Raw genomic sequence first — 20956 nt, 5'->3', positions numbered from 1 at the left:
ACTCTGCTCTGAGGGTAAGGTGTTGGATATGCTATCCTATGCTATGTCTAGTTCACCTATGGACCCATGGCCCCCTAGAATAACAGCCAGCTTAGCAACCTGTGTGGTTCCTGTAGTCACAAACTTATATAATCTGTCATTGACTTCAGCTACAGTGCCCAAGGAATGGCAGCAAGCAAATCCAAAAGATGCTGTCAACTATCGACCAATCTCACTGTTACCCTTCCTTGCCAAATCTCTAGAAAGGTTCATTCACAAACAATTTACTGCTTCTATGGAAGAAAATCACATCTTGGATTTTTTACAATCCAGTTTCAGAGAGCTTCATAGTACTGAGAGTGCTTAGTTGGCCGTGGCTGATAATATCACGCTCTTTCTTGACACAGGTACCCCAATTATGCTGGTGCTGTTGGATTTTTCAGCAGTGTACGACACAGTCTCCCATTCCATCTTAATTCATAGGCTTCACGGGGCTGGGCTATACGGCAGAGCCCTGCGTTGGCTCTGCAGCTTCCTTACCAATCGGACACAACAGGTCTGCCTGGACCCTTTCAAGGCCCTTCTTATGCACTTGCCTAAGGGAGTTACTCAGGGCTCGAATCTAAGCCCAACCCTCTTTAATATTCACATGGCGCCACTCACCCGGATCCTGTTTGCCTGTGACGTGGAGATAGTGTTGTATGCTGATGGCACCCAACTTCTCATTTCCTTCAGGCCAGACCCAGACAAAGTCAAAAGCAAGTTTGCTAACTGTTCAAGGGAAGTCGCTGCTTGGCTGTCTAGTAACTACCTTCAACTAACCAGCGACAAGGCCAAGATTATGCTTTTTGGGAAAGCATCAGAGCTCTTGTTGGCCGACTGGTGGCCGCCTGAATTGGTCCTGGGCCCTTCACCGAAGCAGTCTGTGAAAAATCTTGGTGTGAATCTTGATTGGTCTCTCTCCATGAAGGACCAAGTAACCACCACCAGTGGCTCGTGCTTCGCCACCATAAAGCTCCTAAAAAAGGCTCTTCCTTCGTTCCCCAACAGTGCTCGAAAAACTCTTGTCCAAGCCCTTATAATCAGATGCCTGGACTACCTGAATGCTTTGTTAACATCAGTAAACGACTCCTTGTTGACGGAATTGCAGGTTGTACAGAACCCGCTGCTAGACTAATTTTTAATCTTCCCTCCTTATTCCCCCTCTTCCCCTATTCTTCAGAATCTCCATTGGTTGCCTATCAGAAAACAGGTCATTGTTAAATTCTGTTGTCTGACACAATAGGCACTTCACAATTCCCACCTCCCCCCCAACTTAACCATGCGTTTACAGGGCTCGACAAATCCACTCGCCCGCTCGCATTTGCGAGGGAGAATGGATGAGGACGAGCTATTTTTAGGTCCTACTCGCCCTTTCTGGCGAGTAGGAAGTCAAACTAACTTTTGGCCTCTGTCTTTGAAAACAGAGCAAAAGTGACAAGATAACACGATTTAAAGACATTTTTATTGCTCACAAAGGGCATGAGCAATAAAGATGCCTTTAAATCTTATTATCTTGTCACTTTTGCTCCGTTTTCAGAGACAGAGGTCAAGTGGGTTGCAGTCAGGTCGAGGGGATTTTCCATGGTACTAGACAGTCTAGTACCATTTTTCGGATTTGTCGAGCCCTGGTTTAATACCATATCGACCTGTGAGATGCCTTAGATCCTCGGATAAGGCGCTGTTGACTGCCCATCGCATGCGGACCTCAAATCGGGAGGGTAGATCTTTTTCCTATACTGCCCATTATCATTGGAATGAACTGCCCCGTAGCCTCCGCTTATGCCCAGACCTTATCTCCTTCCAGAAGGGTTTGAAGACCTGGCTGTTTTAAGAAGCTTCTCCTGTCTCAGCAGTGCATTGCCGAGATACTCCTTCAGGAGTGAGTTGTGCGCTATATTAAATATCTATATCATATCATATCACAAGAGGGATAAACCCAGCTGAGAGACATTCCCTGCCCACAGCTGCGGGCTTCGTACTGCATCTTTTAAGCCCTAGGAACTGCAGAACCCCATGAAGTACTGTGGTTCTGGGGCATCCAGGTGGCCAGGAAGCCACAGATGAAAATGTGCAAGTGTCGCCCAGCAGCATGTGGAAGTATTTCCTCTGCATGCAGAGATTCCTCTCTTCATGTAGAGCTCTCTGCCCCACATGCAGAATATCAGCCCTGCATGCAGACGGAGGCTCTTTAGTCAGGACGGAGTTCCATCGAATCCCGTTCCATCGAATCCCTTTGCTAAGTATGATCTTGAGCCTGTGATTGCTGAAGTGTATCTGAAAGAAGTAAGCATGCGCATGGACTTTTGACTGTCAGGGACCCTGGAATCAAAATCAGTTTGTGGATTCTGTGTTCACGTTCGCCATAGACATGCATGCCCATTGAGCATTTAGGTAGTACAAAATACATTTGGACTAGGCTATCTAGCCAGTAATGTGTAGAATGTTCTGGTTTTGGTAGTTCATCTGCATTTTATGTATAGTAATTGGGCTTTCGCGTAATAAGTTTTTTTTTTTTAAGAACACTAGGCATTGATTTTTATTAAGGAGCACCTTGAGAAAGCCTTTGTTTTCTCTACTTTGCCACCCTGGGTGAGTCAAGTGCGTGAGAAGAGTCTTCGTAGTCCAGTTCGGTCCAATATTAAGTGACCTGAGAACAACAGTGGTATATTACTCAAATGTCTAAAATTGTTACAGTTGTAACCTAGTAAATCCTAATTGCTCTGGGACCTCTCTCTCCACCCCTACGCACGAACCAGGTCTCACAGATGGTGTGTGATTCTTTTTCAGGCTGGATACTGCAAATAAATGTTGCTCAGAGGTGTTGCATGAATTCTAATTATAACTTGTTTGTTCTACAGATGAACTATTGACGTCTATGTTTTGTCACAGAGGCCAGTTACACTCAAAATTAAAAGCGTGCAAGGACTTTTAAAAAATTAAATGTAGACATCTGCGTTTTCTCTCACTACCGAATTCAATAACTCATTTACTTGCTGCTCTCCAGGGGCATATGCTAACTTCATTCATTCTTGCTGTCACTAAAATGACCCTTGGTTTTGGTTCTTTGATTTACATTATTACAGAGTTTGAAAATCAGAGAGATGCAAAATATGAAGAGGTGCTGCAACGATTCCCAGATTGGACAGCGGACGTGATCAGTAAATTGCAACTACAGTTTATGGTAACGGACAGCGACGACGACTATCTAGTTGGATTCAGTGAGTAGTAAGTTTGAATAATTCTAATGCAAGCATTCCTTAGAGTTACAATTTTTAATTGCTCCTTTTGTCAGTAACCACTTTGTTTTGGTTGCAGTTCTTCATGTCTTGATGACATGGAAGTTGAAGCAACAGTAGAAGAAAGAAAGGCGTACTTCACTCATGTTGATATAGATAAATCTGGAATAATAGACTTTCAGGGCTTTCTACAGGTGGGTAGGATACAGTCTGTATTTTACAAACGTAGCTAACACTGTTTCACTTGTTTGTTGAGAATTATCTTAATTAATTTTCATGTTCTAGTTGCCACTTGCCCTGCCACTGACTGTTATCCACTACTTAGTCCAACTTGATATTAAAATCACATGTGCTGTGCAGGTGTAGAAAACCCAATTCCGATTTCCGGTTTCAAGTCAAAATATTCTTTCGAAGCAATTAGTTTCGTCACCATCTCCTTGTATCATTTTAATTTTGTAGAGCAAAGACTAGTATGTTTTTGCGGGTTTTCTGTGAAACAAAAGAAATAGTACTTCTACAGGCAATGTTGCCACATATCTAGCCACAACAGCCTTTACAACGCGGCCGGAACCACTCATTCCCGTTACAACGCGTTCATTACAGAGCATGCACCCTAACCACGCATGTCCTTACCACTCCTTTTTAGCACGAATATGCTTTTACCACCCATGCTATCACAACGAAAATGTAAGTATTTCACATGTAAGTGAAATATATATGTGTGTGTGTGCGGCAAGGGTGTAGTTTTAGAATTTAGGGTGAGTATGAGTTTTTGGGTTGTGGGTTAATATATATATATATATAAGTACACACACACATATATAGTTATATGTGTGTGCATTTTATATATATACTCACACACACATATATATATTTCTCCAGTATTAGGGGTGTCTTTCATAGATTCACATGCTTGAATATCCCCCGTCGTCGAAGTGGGAGTCCCACGGTACATAAAATAGCAGTATATATGCATGTATACATGAAAAATATAACTAATAAAAATATACATACATATAGTGCAGTAAATTGTAAATTCCAAAAGTACCATAGAACACAATAGGCCCATTGAAAAGCCTAAGGGAGAACTCACTTTAGTAGCATATCAGAGTCATTATGTGTTGGATCACATTCCAGCCAATCAGGCTGTAGCCTCCTCTAGAACCTTCTCCTCAGAAGCCCAAGTCCTCAGATTTTCTACCGCACGTCGTGTGAAGGGAGTCTCCCTGAGCTCTGCTCAGTTTTCTTCAACTTTACCTGTTTTTTCTTCAAGAAAATGTCTTCAAACAAGAAATCTCTGTTTAAAGCCTGCCCTTCATGTGGTAAACTGCGCCTTTTCCACGAGGATCCACACAGTAAATGCATTTACTGTCTCTACCCAGACCATGAGGTGAAAAACTGTAAGTACTGTCGTACTTTCCCTCCTAAGACTCTGAGAGATAGAGAGGCCCGTCTCCTTCTGTGGCTACAGAAGTTGAGAACTTCGGAGTCTGTGGTTTCTGATGTGGAGAGCCTGTCATCTTTTGCTTCAAAGTCCTCTCAGAAGCGTGGGTCTGAGACCGAGGCTCCTTCTCCTTTTCTCAAGAAGAGTAGACTGTTGGAGTCCTCTAAGATTGTCTCCCCACAGGATTCGCTTCAGGGCACGTCTACGGGACCTGGTTCTCTGACGTCTGCGCCCAAAGCCTTACCTACCAGTAAGAAATCTGGTTTTGGCTCGTCGACGGGCTCGTCGTCGCGCCCGTCGACGTCTTCAGCGTCGACGAAATCCATTTCTACCACCTCCACGTCGACGACGACATGTTCCATGTCCACCGGCGCTACGTCGACGACGACCACCTCGTCGACGGCGACCTCGAAGGTGAGACCCATCTCTTCAGTGGTGAAGATCTCGTCGACGACCGGCAAGGATAGACCGTCGACGACGAAGCCGTCGACGCATACACCGTCGACGAAAACCAAGCCTCCACTCAGCGCCCCGTCGACGACGAAGCCGTCGACGCACCCTTCGTCGGCGCATCCATCGTCGACGAAGACCAAGCCTCCACCCAGCACCCCGTCGACGGTGCCCCCGTCGACGACGTCTTTGTCGGCCAGCATTACTTCATCGACGGCCTCGTCGACGACTCTCATATCGTCGACGCCTTCGCCGTCGACGGCGAAAGCTCCACTTTCGTCGGCGAACAAAGCCCCGCTCCCGTCGACGGGCTCGTCGACGGGCAAGGAATCCTCGTCGACGAAGAAAATCCCGTCCAAATCGCCTCAGGGCGTTGCTGACGGTGCCGCATTTACGCCAACGGGCTCGTTGGCGTCGCACCAACCTCTACCGAAGACGGCTTCCATCTACACAGTGGTTACTGCTTCTTCTTTGCGGACCATACCACTCATCCAACTGAGTCCTGTGAGGAGTGGTGCTCGTCTTCCAGACAAATTATTCCAGTCTGCTGGGGAAGAATCCGGAAACGATTCGGAAGTGGAAGGATTATTTAAACAGGCAACAAGTCCTTCGGATTTGAACATTAAGTGCCAGGAATATAGTGACGAGGGTGAGGTGTTGGACAATGTCGAAGATGGGACTGAATTGTTTCCTGTTGATACGTCCGAACCGGTGCCTTCAGAGCCTGTTACCCAGATACCTCTGTCCTTGGTGATGAACCTTCAGCACATGCTGGATGATTATAACCGCAGGTTTCCTTCTTCTACTCCTGCTTCTCCAGCACCACTGCCTCCTCCGCAGCCTCAACCGCACCTTCCTCAGGCACCTACACCAGTTTCACCGGCTTCACCGGATGGTACTCGCCCTGACACTGGAGATGAGGATCCGGATCCTCACAACACAGATGACGACGACAATGACGCCGACATGGCTGAGTGGGACGATTATAGGGCTCAAACACCTTCCACTCCGCCCACCTCACCTCTACATTCGCCCCCAGTGGACATGGCACATTTCCACAATTTGATGATCCGGGCTACAAAACGGTTTCATCTCAAAGTCGAACAACAACAGCACGAAAGTGATTGCTTTCTATACGACTTTAAAGACATCTCACAGAGGCAATCCCACACTATTCCAATCGTGGAATATATTTGGAAGGAAGGCCTTAAATTGATGGAACGTCCCAATTCTGTTCCTGCGGTCTTACCCAGATTAGACAGGAAATACAAAGCACCGGCGTCTTCTCCGGCCTGCTTAGTGTCTCAACCGAAGGCAGATTCGGTAATTACTCAGGCTGCGCAAAAGAGATCGCGCAATCCTGCTACGCCACTCACGTCTCCTCCTGATCAGGAAGGCCGCAAATTGGATTCCATTGGAAAAAAATTCACGACCATGGCGGCTACTACAGTGAGGGCGGCGAACACTCTGGCTATACTGGGCCGTTATGACCGCCAGATGTGGTCCGAGATTGCTGCATTGATTCCTCAGCTGCCTGAGGCAATCCGGACAGAAGCACAAGCGATTATCCACAAGGGAGAGTTGATTTCTTCCGAAATCATTGAGTGTGCACTCGATATTTCCTCCACGGGATTTCGGCAATTGGCGGGGGCTGCAGTCTTGAGGCGTCAAGGCTGGCTACGCTCTACCACTTTCCGTCCTGAAGTACAGGCAAGAGTCCTAGATTTGCCTTATGACGGCCAATTATTGTTTGGCAAACATGTGGATGATGCCCTTGAGGCAATAAAAAAGGACACTGACACTGCGAAATCCCTGGCGAGCCTACAATACAAAAAACGGCCTTTTCGGGGTGCACGGGGTAGAGGCGGAGGCTCCTCTACTTTTCGTGGCTCAAGTCAATATCGTTCATTCAACACCTACAACGATAACAGACAGCGGGGTGCCTATCAATCTCAAACTCGACAATCCACCTCCAGGCCTTACCAAAGGAAATCCACTTATAGAGGTGGATCAAACACCAAAAAGCAGTGACTGCCTCAGACCCTTCCTTTTGCCGACCGTACATCTTGGAGGTCGCATCTCGAAATACTTTTACAAATGGTCTACAATCACCTCCGACCAATGGGTCCTGGACGTTATATCCAAAGGGCATACCCTGGAATTCACCAAATTTCCACCCAATCATCCACCTTCGGGGCCACCACCCCCTCATTTCAAGGACCTTCTGGCCCAGGTGAATTTAATGATCAAAAAAGGAGCCATCGAACTAGTGCCGCAAGGTCAACGCGGCAAGGGGTTCTATTCCCGCTTTTTCTTGGTCAAGAAGAAATCGGGGGAATGGCGTCCAATATTGGATCTACGAGCTCTAAACAAATTTCTAATTTCAAAAACATTTCAGATGTTAACCCTGCTCCAAATTCTGAATTTTCTCAATCCAAGCGAGTTCTATTCCACAATCGACCTTCAGGACGCTTACTTCCATGTGCCAATCCACCCCAGACACAGGAAGTATCTCCGCTTCACGGTCGGACAGCTACACTTCCAATTCAAAGTCCTGCCATTCGGCCTCCGCTCGGCACCAAGGGTTTTTACCAAGATCTTGGCCCCTGTAGCTGCCTTCCTACGTCTCCAAGGTATCCAATTTTACCCATACCTGGACGACTGCCTCATCAAGGCAAGCACTTTTCACCAGACGGAGCAGCACACTCAAGTTTGCGTCTCCCTTTTCCACGCCTTGGGGCTTTCAATCAATTGCCAGAAGTCACACTTTCAACCTTCGCAACGGAGAAATTTTCTCGGAGCCTTGCTAGATTCTCGGCAGGGAAAAGTGTACGTTTCCCAGGAAAGACAGGACCGCATCTCGACGGCATGTCTGTGAAAGGGAAGTGGACAGCAATCCAACGAACTTGGCACATCAATCGTCTGGAACTCTTGGCGATTTTCTTAGCCCTCAAATCTTTCCAGAGGTTAGTGCGGGGACACACTTTGCTGGTGAGGACGGACAACACCACCAGCATGCACTACCTCAACAAGCAGGGCGGCACGAGGTCTCTTCCACTTTCTCAACTAGCACAAGAAATATGGGATTGGGCGATCCAACGTCAAATTCATCTCACAGCCATTCACGTGCCAGGCGTGGCCAATGTTCTGGCGGATTCACTCAGCCGAGCGTCATCAGACAATCACGAGTGGGAACTCAATCAGCCCACGGTCGAGTACATCTTCCGGCGGTGGGGCCAGCCACGGATGGATCTTTTCGCGACTGCTGTCAACAAGAAATGCCCACGCTTTGCAAGTCGGCATCCCCACAGAGAGTCGAGCGGGAATGCATTTTCGATCGATTGGTCGAACGATTTCATCTATGCTTTCCCTCCACTTCCTCTGATCCCTCGTTTGTTACACAGGATGAGGTTCCAACCTTGTCGCATCATCCTGATCGCACCCAAGTGGCCGAGACGTCCATGGTTCACGGACCTGCTCCTCTTCTCGCAGTCCGATCCGTTGCCACTCCATCCTCTGCCGCACCTCCTCACGATGCAGCAGGGACAAATTTGTCATCCAGATCCAGCATACCTTCAACTCCATGCCTGGAACCTGAGTACAATGAATTTGCACGGTTGACTATTGACAAGGACTGCAGGGAGGTGTTAGCGCGGGCTCGCGCTCCCTCCACCATAAAAACGTACCAACTCAAGTGGAAACGTTTCTGTGTCTGGTGCCGCACCAAGGATTTGGACCCAATGACTGCAAAACCTGAACAAATTTTACCTTTCTTTTTATCCCTGGCAAAATCAGGTCTGTCCCACTCAACTCTTAAAGTGTTTCTGGCGGCGATTTCCCGTTTCCGCCATGATGGTTCCACATCTTTATGTTCTTCAAGGATCATTAAACAATTTTACAAGGGCCTTTTTAGGATGTTTCCACCTATCCGTCGCCCTCCGCCTGCCTGGCGTTTGAATTTGGTCTTGTCTCAACTACTTCTACCACCATTTGAACCTATTCACTCGGCAACTCTTAAATTTCTCACGTGGAAAGTTGCTCTTTTACTCGCCTTAACGTCCTCAAGACGTGTCAGTGACATCCAGGCGTTTACCATACAGCCCCCTTTCTTAAAATTCTCCAAAGAGGCTGTGACATTACGAACTAACCCTAAGTTCATCCCGAAGGTTCCCAGTGACTTTCATCTCAACGAACCTGTAATTCTGAAAACTTTCTTTCCTGCTCCGCAAACTCCAGCTGAGCGGTCATTGCATTCATTAGATTTGAAACGTTGTCTCAAATTCTACATTCAACGAACTGCACCTATCAGAAAATCTGATCAATTGTTTGTGGCATATGGTCCAACTTGCAAAGGACAACCTGTTACCAAGCAGACTATAACCAGGTGGATCTCCTCTACCATATCCTTCTGCCACCAACGGGCTGGAAAGCCCCTTCCTGCTCCTGTTCGAGCTCATTCAACTAGAGCAGTGTCTACTTCGGCTGCCCTTTTTGCGGGGGTACCCTTACGCCAGATCTGCAGAGCTGCTACTTGGTCGAGCAGCCATACTTTTACTAAGCACTACTGCCTGCAATCAACAGACGCCGCGGATGCGGCAGTGGGTCAAGCGGTGCTGCGGAATCTTTTCCAGTAAAGGTGAGCCTCTGTTGCTACCCACCTCCAGTCATAAAGGTTTTGTTTTCTAGTAATAATGTTTTGGTATTTATTGTTTATTACCATATATATTTACCTTCTTTGCTTGATGTATTACCTTTATGACTTATGTGATCATTTACTGCTTTCTACTCTATTCAAGCATGTGAATCTATGAAAGACACCCCTAATACTGGAGAAGAACTATAGTTACTTACCTGTAAACTGTGGTTCTCCAGTATTGGTGTCTTTCATAGATTCACATGCGACCCTCCCATCCTCCCCTCAGAGGCTCTCTTCTCCTCAGGCACTTTTACTTACTCTGTGCTACGAAAATCTGAGGACTTGGGCTTCTGAGGAGAAGGTTCTAGAGGAGGCTACAGCCTGATTGGCTGGAATGTGATCCAACACATAATGACTCTGATATGCTACTAAAGTGAGTTCTCCCTTAGGCTTTTCAATGGGCCTATTGTGTTCTATGGTACTTTTGGAATTTACAATTTACTGCACTATATGTATGTATATTTTTATTAGTTATATTTTTCATGTATACATGCATATATACTGCTATTTTATGTACCGTGGGACTCCCACTTCGACGACGGGGGATATTCAAGCATGTGAATCTATGAAAGACACCAATACTGGAGAACCACAGTTTACAGGTAAGTAACTATAGTTCATATGTATGCATGAGTATAAATATATATGTATAGATATATATATATATATATATATATATATATATATAACAGACCAGATTCCTATCAAAAGGATTTGATGCGCACTCAGAGGGTAAAACTCGCCAAAGTTTTATTATTCAGAAGTCGCTACGCGTTTCGAGACCCACCGGTCTCTTGCTCACACGATAATTGCTTTGTCTCCCAAACCGTGCATACATAAAGTTTCAAAGTGACTGCGTGAGTAAACACAAAGAAAAGACAATCATAACCACACGCTGCAAGCTTGTGAACATAGCGGCCATTTTGTAGTGGAGTATATAATGTATACTTCTCTAGTCAAAGTGACTGGTACATACATTGAAAACAAAGACTGACATGTCTGAACTTAGAAAACGACCAGTGTCTGTATTGCATGCATACTAGCCCAGCCTTTTAGATGCTGCTAAATAACATCCTCTTTAAGCCCACTGATGAGCGTGATATTATAAAAGACAAATCATAGAATATATCTACATGAATCAACGTCAATGACAAGTGTCTAAATAATTTTTTTGATTATTCTGTGCAGCAGACTACCATTATTAAACAATGTGGTTCATTTTAGATCCATCATTTGCGCAAACAATGGCACTATGGAAAGCTCAGTCATGAGTGCTTTGTCTCCCTTTCCCATTTGGAGAAAGGTGAACGAAACCATGTTTTGTATTCGGACTAGTGCCCCTAATACATTTGTCGAATTAAATTCAAAATCAATTGCATCTCCCATGAACAGAAAACGTACTGTCTATATTCGGACTAGTGCCTTTGGGACATATGTAACAAATTATAATGCCGCTAGTTTGTACACTGCTATATATACCAGTCAGTGGTATCCAATGTCTTTTCTAAATTTCATATCCAGAATAGATATACACCCAATAAATTTACCTTAGTGCATATTATGTGATGATTTTAGTGATTTGTAACATAATTGTGAAATAAATTCTCTCCAATAGACATTACTGTGTCATAAGGCCAGAGAATTATTGAAAAAGTGAAACAGATTTCATCCCTTTACTACATGTCCTTCCTGTACCTTACAGCAGGTTTAGTCATGTGAAGAAAAAGGGTAGGAGGCCGTGCATCTTTATCAAAAGTGAGTTGTGAAAAGGCCCCTTCCTTTTCCTCCTGAAATTTAAACAGAATGAAAGGAAATAATTAAAATGCTGTTAAAACATATATACATCTTAAATCATCAAATTTCTTGTAAAACAGACTTATTTACTTTTTCACAACATGGACTAGCAATTCATCAAGTATCGTATAAATGTGATGCTAGCTCCTCATCAAGGTTGTGTCCCCCGGGATATCTCGTCTCGAGCTGCATTATCCAGCTTGATTCTCTTTTCCGCAAAGCCATGAGACGATTGCCCCCTCTACCATTTGTGTGTACTTGTTCCAGAGCAAAGTATTTCAATAAAGCATTGTTAGACTGGTGATGTGTCTGGAAATGGCGTGCAATGGGATAGTTCTTATCAATATTAGTGATTGCACGCAAATGTTCCTGCACCCGTTTTTTTGCCATACAGATGGTACTACCCACATACTTGAGTTTACAGGGGCACTCTAGGACATATACAACATAATTGCTGCTGCAGGTGAGGAACTGTCTTATACTATGTTTTCTGTTGAGAGCACCTGGTATCTCCACTTCTTTCACCATGGTACTGGTTGAGCATGCTCGACAGTGTCCACAAGGATAGAAGCCTTTGAGATTGTGTGGGCTCGCACTGTTTCTGGGGCTAATGTCCCCTTTCACCAGGATGTCCCTCAAGCTTTTACCTTTCCTGTAAGTGACTAATGGTCGATCACCAACTTTGGCACCAATGACATTATCACTTTTTAAAATATTCCAATTGGCCAACAGTACTTTATTTACATTCCTAGAATCTTCAGTGAAGGTTGTGATAAGCCTTGTGGTAGTTTCTGTCTCTGTCTCTGGGATTTTGGGTTCTAAGGTACTCTCCCTAGTTCTTTGACTGACTTTGGTGACTGCCTTGTTGAGAACCCATTCTGGGTAGCCTCTCTCACGAAATCTCTTGAGCATCGTGTTTTTTTCCAGCTCATAGAGGTTTCCTTCGCTACAGTTGCGTTTGGCTCGTAGGAGTTCCCCGTAGGGGATACTCCATTTGAGACTCTCGGGGTGGGCGCTCTGGGCATGTAGTAGGCTGTTGCCTGCTGTATCTTTTCTGTACAATTGGGTTACTAGACGTCCGTCTTGTACTGTAACCTTCGTGTCCAGAAACTCAATACTTTGGGTACTGGTATTCAGGGTAAGTTTAATGTTGTAAGGGTTACTGTTTAGTTTCATGACAAAATTCTGAGCCTCTTCTTCGGGTCCGTCCCACACAATGAAAAGATCATCTATGTACCGGACCCAGGTCCTGACTTTCCTGAATTCTTCTGTAAGTGATTGATCTTTGTGGAGCTCCTCCTCCCACTTGCCCAGGAAAAGGTTCGCCAGGCTCGGCGCAAAGCTCGAACCCATGGCGGTCCCACGTACCTGTCTGAAAAGATCCCCATTGAACATAAAAATGTTGTTTTTTAAACATAATCTGAGCATCTCCATGATCATGTTGGTATGATCAAGGTACGCTAAATCTCTTGCTTGCATGAAATGTAGGCACGCTTTTATGCCTTGTTCATGATCAATTATAGTGTAGAGTGAGCTCACATCCATTGTCATGAGTGTGAGCCCTTCCTCCCACTCAATTGCAGAGATTTTGTTCAAAAAATCCTTAGTGTCCTCAATATGCGAAGGCAGTGCGTTGACATAACCGCGTAAAAAATGATCGATGTATTTTGAGATATTTTCATTCACACTGCCTATTGAGGACACTATGGGTCTTCCTGGTGGTCTTCTGGGGTCTTTATGGACCTTTGGAAGAAGGTATAGAATAGGTAACTTTGGATAGTCTTTTTTCAAAAAGCAGTATTCATGCCATGTAAGAAGTCCCTCATTCTGCCATTTCTCAAGATTTTCCCAAGTACTGGTGATACATTGGTTGTATTCAGCTGTGCTACTTTTGCAATAATAGTTGGCATCATTCAATTGTTTCTGAGCTTCAGCAATGTACATTTCCCGCCCCCAGAGCACTATGTTGCCTCCCTTATCCGAGGGCCTAATGACAATGGTATCATCTTTAGCTAGTGATAAGATGAAATCTCTTCGTGATTTGGTTAAGTTGAAATTATGTTTACTACTGTTTGCACTCTTATGTTTCTGTTTTATCAATTCTTTGGTCACAACCTCATGAAAAGTGTCTATGCTGTCATGGGGCATGGTCGGATAAAACACAGATTTAGGTTTAAAGTTTGTGTGTGCTGCCATGTCAGTTCTAAGTGCATCTGGGGTGTGTAATTCTGGGGTATTGCCATCATCCTCAGGTATTTCTCCTAACTCAAACACAGTGTGTAACATCTCATTATCCCCCACAGTAAGTTGTATTGATTCAGATTGGTCATATTCCATATATGGTGGTTTTCTGTTGAACATTGTATGCCACTTTTTAAGTTTCAATTTCCTTATGAATTTAAAAATGTCAACACGAGTGTTGGCATAGTTAAACAATTCTGTCGGACAGAATGTGAGGCCCAAGCATAACATACTTTTTAAATGTTTATCAGATAAATTGATAATTGTTCTATTTACCATATTGATGTCCATCATTGTTTTCCCTTTTTGGAGCCACCACGCACGTTTCCCACGGGCTTTTTGTTTGTTGTTTCTTTGCTTTGCTTTGAGGCGTCTCTTCTTGGAGCGCCCCTGCCTCTTGGTCTTCCCCTTGCTCGTCCTCGTTCTTGTGTTCTCTGTGGTGTGCTGTCTCTGCTTTGTATCTGTTCTTTTTTCCGCCGGGACCTGAGGACCCTGAACTCGTCTAAAAAAGTCGCCTGCTTTTTGGTGACCACTACATCCGACATTGTGCTTGTTGTTTGGATGGACCCCTCTGTATCCGAATCTGTGGCTGATGTGAGATCTGGGTGATCATCTCCACTTTCTACAGTTTTCACTTCATCACTTTTATCTTCTTGTTGTCTGTACAAATGATCATATTTGGGACTGTAAGTGAGAATCCTCCCACTCTCGTAATCTCCACAGTCCCTGTGTAGCTTTCTCTGTTTTCTATATTTTATATCATCTTCATATCTTTTCAATTTGTTTTTTAATTCTTCCCGAAATTTTATAATCCTTTCACCTTCCGTGCTCTTTTTCCACTCTTCTTCTATTTCTTTCAATTCCAAGAGTATTTTTTCACGGTCCTCCCACGCATACTTTATCAAAATGCACAACATGTTTTTTGAGCTGTTTGCTGAGTTTGTACATAGTTTATACTTACTGATAAAATACTTGCATTTTTGTGATAAACGCATGTGTGGTAAAGACAAATGGCTGGTAAAAAAATAGTGGTAAAGACGCATACGTTGTAAGGGACACATTGTAAAGACATGCGTGATAAAGGCATGCAGGGTTCCATCATACAACCCATAGCCAGTGTTTTCCGGACAAGATAAGTACAAATATTGGGAACATCAGTAAAAACATGTGTCCCTTATTGAAATACTTTCTAAAAAAGCAAACAGTTGAAGAAAATACTTCAAATCTATCTTAGAGTTGTCTAAACTATTTCCAAATAAATATTAACTTTCCCAAAATTAATATTAAAGTATGTAGAGACCATATTAAATGATTCTTGAGCATTTTCCGCAAAAATTTATTTTAGTATCAGCTCCTTGCCCCTCCAGAACCTGAAAACAGAAACAGCTAACCTGTATTTTTCAATGGGAAATTGATTTCTCTACCCAGAGAAGGTAACTTAATCCTGTTGTTTGCAGATGAATTATGTTTAAAACACTGTTTTGTGGAATACGCAAATAAATTAAAGAACAAATAATATTTTAAGATTCAAAGCTATAAGAAACATATGCTAATGAAGCTGAGTTCTAAAAACATTTAAAGATTTTCGGTTTGAAACTGGAAGTTAAGTTTTTCATTATAAGAGTGCACCCTTTAATAAGTGACTGATATCTCTAAAAAATAAAAGATGCTGTATATTTCAGCAACACATAAGGCCTAATCACAAACTGCATTTTGTAGTACATTTAATAGTACTACAGTAGTACTACTAAAGTACTACTACAACATGTAATTAACAAACCTGTTAGTGTAAATCTCAACCTCTCATATCTTTTTTTAATGGGGAGATCCTTACACATGTAAGTTTACTATAGATGAGCCCAATTCTGATCTCGCTAGGAAAGCCCTGTGTACGACTCGGATGCAGAGGGCTTTCCTAGTGAATCGCGCTCTGCGAGTCTGACCGAACAAGTAGGATGCAAACGTATGCTTAAGGACTCGGTCTCCCATTGAACTCTATGGGAGCCTGTATACCAATGCATACACAGGCTCCCATAGCAAAAAGGAGGTGGGTGAGGAAAAGCGTGCACCCTGTGGCGGGAACCCCATATTGCCCGCCACATTGTGCATGATTGGATCGGGGGGGACCCGTGCACCCCCCTCCGACCGATTCGGAGGGCTCTCGGTGAAGGGGGCATGCTCTGGCCCCCTGAAGTCCCATTCTGACAGCAGTTTAGTTTTGTCTCTCTGACACCGAGTCGATACGGCTGTCTGAACCGTGCATCGTACTTGCTCGTTCAGAAGCTGGGTCCATTGCGTGGCACGATTCGGCTCCAGACGAGTGGACAGATTCGGGTTCAGAAACGATTCGGTCAGCGCAGGCGAGATCTTCGCATCGTACTTGGTCTTTCGAAATGGGGGATGATTTGGACGGAAACAGTGGCTCCAAATCGGATTTGGTTGTTCCGTATCCCGTCAGGAGCCCTTCCGACCGAGCTCGGAATCGAGCCCTAAATGGGAGGGGTTTAAGGATGAGCATGGAAGAGTTTAGGCGGGGTTAGGGACGGGTTTAGTGAGAGACATGCACCTCCCCCATTAAGAGTCAGCCCATTACTATTCCCAAACTGCTCTTCTAAAATTACTACAGCCGAAAACAGACTCAAACCAGTAGTAAATTAATCCAGCGCAGAGCTTGAGAAAGGCCAGCCCCACATGTAACCAACCACTTGTACTGTGCCACACTCTCATACAAAATAATGGAGCTAGGGGCTTAAAATGTCCCCCCAAAGGAAATGTTAAATTAAATTGAATTCTTTATTGTAGTTAATTATATACAAATATATAATTTAATGTTAACACAGTATCTAAAGATAAAACATATTTCATTAATTATGAAATATTTTCACAACGTTTTTTTGAATGTAAACATTACTATTTAATAAAATGTAATAAATTACTTTCAAGCAATTCTTCACATCACGTATATTTTTCTTAGTTTAGGTTGGAGATTATTTTCTAATTTTAGATTTATAATTAAAAGATTGAAGTAAAAATGAAGTAGTTGCTATATAGAAGTGTGTTTATGTTGTTCAACAATTAATATAAATATATAACATTCATTTAATTGAGATTTTAATACAACAACCAATTAAATTGCAGTCATACAGAAATAGCAATAAAGACATTCAAAATATTGGAACAGTCCGAGCAGGTCCAAACCCATTTAACAATGGTACTATAAGACCGTAGAAAAATATGGTGAGCAACTGCGCTTAGTGTCAGGACAGTGGGGAGAAGGGCTCCCAGAGGCCGAGTATGAGAGGAATTGCCCCAGTAAAACAGCCCAGAGAGGGGCGGGGGAGGGAGAGACTAATTAGTACTACTGCTCAATTATGTCCTGGCATGATGTGTCATGGAGCCAACGCGAGACCTACAGGGTTCTTTTTTTCATCCAAATATAGTTTTGATGCAAAAAAAATCCAGTCGGTCTCATGTTGGCTCCAAGACACAACATCCTGCCAGGACATGATTGATCAGTATTCCGAATTAGCCCCTCCCTCCCTATAGGCAAGCACTAGATGTAAAAGAGACGATACGCCGCCATGAGGGAGGTATACAAATCTGCCTTAATGAGGCCCCTTCTGCGGCATTCACTGGCATTATACAAGGCAAATTTGGACATTTTAGTAGGTGGGTAACTGGATTTGTGCAGGTACCTGAACTTTATTAGTTTATGTTTTAATTGGAAGAGGTGTTTTTAACTTGCAAACAGCAATACACCCATGTCTAATCAGTAAGTTGGTAGATCAGGGAGTACTTCCTTTTAAGCTGTGCCTGAGGCAACATGTTTATTGTGGAGGTTAGATAACTGATGTACAGATATGAGCTGGAGTGTCCCATGTCCGCCCTTCCGATGTAAGCAGTCAGTAGTGGGGTTCCTGGTGGAGCAGCGGGGAATGCAGACTGTAGCTGAAGGTAGCAAAACAGCGCCAGGGCAGCCGCACCTTGGTGGGAGCATAAGGTTTGCTGTGTGATAAAAATGTAATTCACAAACATATCTCCCAGTGTGAGGAGACCCTTCAGACAAAGAAGTGCCTTCATGGCTTTCTCATCTGTGGGAGTATAGGATTGTCCAAGAGCTGGAGTAAGGGCTAATATGGATTCCCCTTGTGCAAGCCACGACATCGACATTGCATTGTGCAATTAGCAGCACTACCAGAACTGCCCAAGCAGTGTGTGAGTTTGGGCTATTGCCCGTTCCACCCTGACATACATAAGCTCAGTTGGCTTTGGGATCCAGTATTTTAAATAGTGGGCCTGTGCTACAAGACAATAAGTGTGAAAATTGGGCAGTGGTAGACTGCCAATTTTCAGGGGTCATATGAGAATTTCATAGTGTATTTATGGTTGGCCACCCCTCCAGATTATTTAAGATAAAGTTAGCTTCAGCTGATCCAAAATATGCAGTGGGAGGTGGACCGGGAGGTTAGAAAATAGGTATAAAAATTTAGGAAGCACAACCATCTTTATTAATAAGATCCTCCCCAGAAGGAACCGATGAGGTTGTATCCACTGCTCCAAATTAGCATTTAATGCTGCAAGGGCAGTGCCAATGGTAGTACAGATCAGATCATCATAGTCGCGTGAAACCCATATCTCGAGGCAATGTATGCCATCAGGGCTCCATTTTAAAGGCTAATCCAAGGTCGAACCGCCAACTCAACTGTGAGCAGAAAGATCTCCGACTTAGCTCAATTGATGGAGACGCCAGAGTATCCCCCAAAGTGGATGACTTCATGGATAACAGGGGCTGTTAGTATCTGAGTGTTGAATATATAGGATGGTGTCATCCGCATATAGGGAACAGATGAAGGATTGACTTCCAAGGCCCAACCCTCTGGGTGAGTGACATTCCCGTACATAGCAAGCCAGAGGTTCAATTGCTAAAGCAAAGATTAATGGAGACGGAAGACAACCCCGACATGTACCTCAATCAACATCAAATTTGGCTGAAAAGACTTTATTCACCCAAACTCTAGCCCTGGGAGCTTTGTACAATAAGTTAATAAGCAATAAAAAGTATTTTTCAGGACCAAGTGTATGAAGCGTTTCCATCATGAATGGCCAACCCAAAAAATCAAATGCTTTCTCTGCCTCCAGCAATACAGAGACCAATGGAGCTGTGGATCAACCCTGTGAAGGACGGCCATCAATGTACGAAAACTGAAGGAAATAGAGCATTGTAGTTTAAAGCCAGACTGGTCTCGAAGTACCAGGTTTTGCATCATGGGCTGGAGTCTCTGAGAAAGTATCTTTGCAAATATTCTGTTGTCGGTATATAAGAGTAAGATGGTTGTCTACAAGGTAATTCCAGCTGAGTTCTTATTGGGCTTAAGGAGGACAGTAATTGTGGCATCCATTGTAGAGTGCTAGAGTGCAGGATGGTCCCCTTCATGATAGCATTGTTATGCATAGCTAGGAATTGCAGGGCGAGGACAGCAACATAGGTTTTATAAAAGTCAATGGGTAGACCATCTGAGCCAGGAGCCTTACCTCTAGGGAATCTCTTTATGGCATTTTAGACGTCTTTGATTGTGTTTTGGGAATTAAGAATTTACCTGATCTCACCGTCCAACCATGCCACCACCACCACATGCAGATTTTTGCATGTCATCTGTGCGGTCATGGAGTAGAAAGGCGATCTTAATATCGTTTGAATTCCTTAAGTATTAAGGAAGCGTCAGTGTAGACATCACCCATCTTACTAGTGATGGTGGTGACACATGAGAACCCACGCTTTCGAGTAGCAATCTGGGTTAGGGTCCTGCCCGGCCTGTCACCCTCTCTGAACGCCCTCCCCTGAGCACTCCACACCATGTACAGCACCTCCCGTTCTACCTTGTCCCTTTATTCCTTCAGCGTATCTTGCAAGTGTACTATGAGGGAAAAATTTACTGATTTCCGTACCAGGGTGACCACCCCTCGGGATTACGTGGAATATGAAGAATACCTAAAGAAAACCAAAAATAAAGGGGAAAAAGTATTAACAAGCTTGGAGAGATATCATTGACAGCACAAAAATCCCAATGGGCAATGTCTGAGTTTTTAATATTTTGCCACTTAAATATCGTGATACAGAAATATCGTTGACAAGAATATCAATTTTTTAGGTAATTAATATAGTTTTCAAGAATATTTGTGTTTTTAATGTTTTCAATAATTTAGGACCCCATTACGAAGCCGGCCGAATGAGCATCCGTCTGGCATCGTGTCGGAAACGAGACTGCCCGACAAGGAGTCGGCTGTCCCACTTCCCATAATAGGATGCAACGTCTTCACGGCAGTCAGAAAGTGTAATCTTTCCTATTGCAGCTTTTGCTGCGGGCTGCAGCACAAGCCGCAATAGGAAATATACACCTTTTAAACATCCATGCAATGTCTGCAACACAAATCATGGATGTTTGGGGGGGCACCACAGGTGCCACCCAGGCCTAATAGCGAAGGACGGGAGGCCCTACTAGGAGCCTCCACAGTCCATTTCGGACAGCCTTTCTATGGCGGTCGGACCGCCATAGAAAGGCTGTAGGAAACGTGCATCGCAACCGTCACGGCAGTGCCTGAGCAGGCACAACCTCCCTTTTGGGAATTACGATCCGCCCTCCTCACCGATGGGCTCCTCGAGCCTGTTGGAGGTGGCGCGGATTCCCTCCGCTTCATCGGTCGGACCACCAGTATCATAATAGGGAAGTCAGACCGATGCCTCAGATGTTGAACGGAATGCCACCGAAGAGCTGTCAGATGGCCTTCCCCCAACATTATAATGGGGCCCTAGTTCTTAAAAATATTGTTTCATAATAATCATAATGTGTTTTGGTTGGTATATTAATTTTATATGTTAAATATTGTTTGTATAATGGCTGACAACTTTTTAAAATATACTTTGGAAGTTTATGTTTTTTAGTTCAATTGTTATTTGTAATTTATGGTGTTGTAGCTGTTTGTGAGGTTTGTAGGGGTCCAGGATGGGAAGTTAATTAAATATAGTTAATTAATACAAATGTTTTCAATTTAGTGTTTATTATTTATTTGATAATT

The 20956-nt window shown here is 43.9% G+C and overlaps 1 protein-coding gene across 6 annotated transcripts in view; it reads left to right on the top strand.

Moving 5' to 3' along the window:
* LOC144824554 (uncharacterized) overlaps positions 1-20956 on the top strand; it is a 776466-nt gene that overhangs the window by 537161 nt on the left and 218349 nt on the right. For all 6 annotated transcript variants that reach the window (XR_013609011.1, XR_013609010.1, XM_078683611.1 and 3 more), the window contains 2 exons: positions 3105-3246; positions 3337-3451. Coding sequence is in view for 4 of the 6 variants with exons in the window: in XM_078683611.1 (XP_078539737.1) it covers positions 3105-3246; positions 3337-3451 (257 nt within the window). In the remaining 2 variants the exon portion in view is untranslated. The remainder of the gene's footprint in view (positions 1-3104; positions 3247-3336; positions 3452-20956) is intronic.

This window comes from Lissotriton helveticus, chromosome 3_1 (genome assembly GCF_964261635.1).
Source record: "Lissotriton helveticus chromosome 3_1, aLisHel1.1, whole genome shotgun sequence".
Lineage (NCBI taxonomy): Eukaryota > Metazoa > Chordata > Amphibia > Caudata > Salamandridae > Lissotriton > Lissotriton helveticus.
The sequence above is the reverse complement of the archived record's forward strand: the minus strand, read 5'-3'. Positions and strand labels throughout refer to the sequence as shown.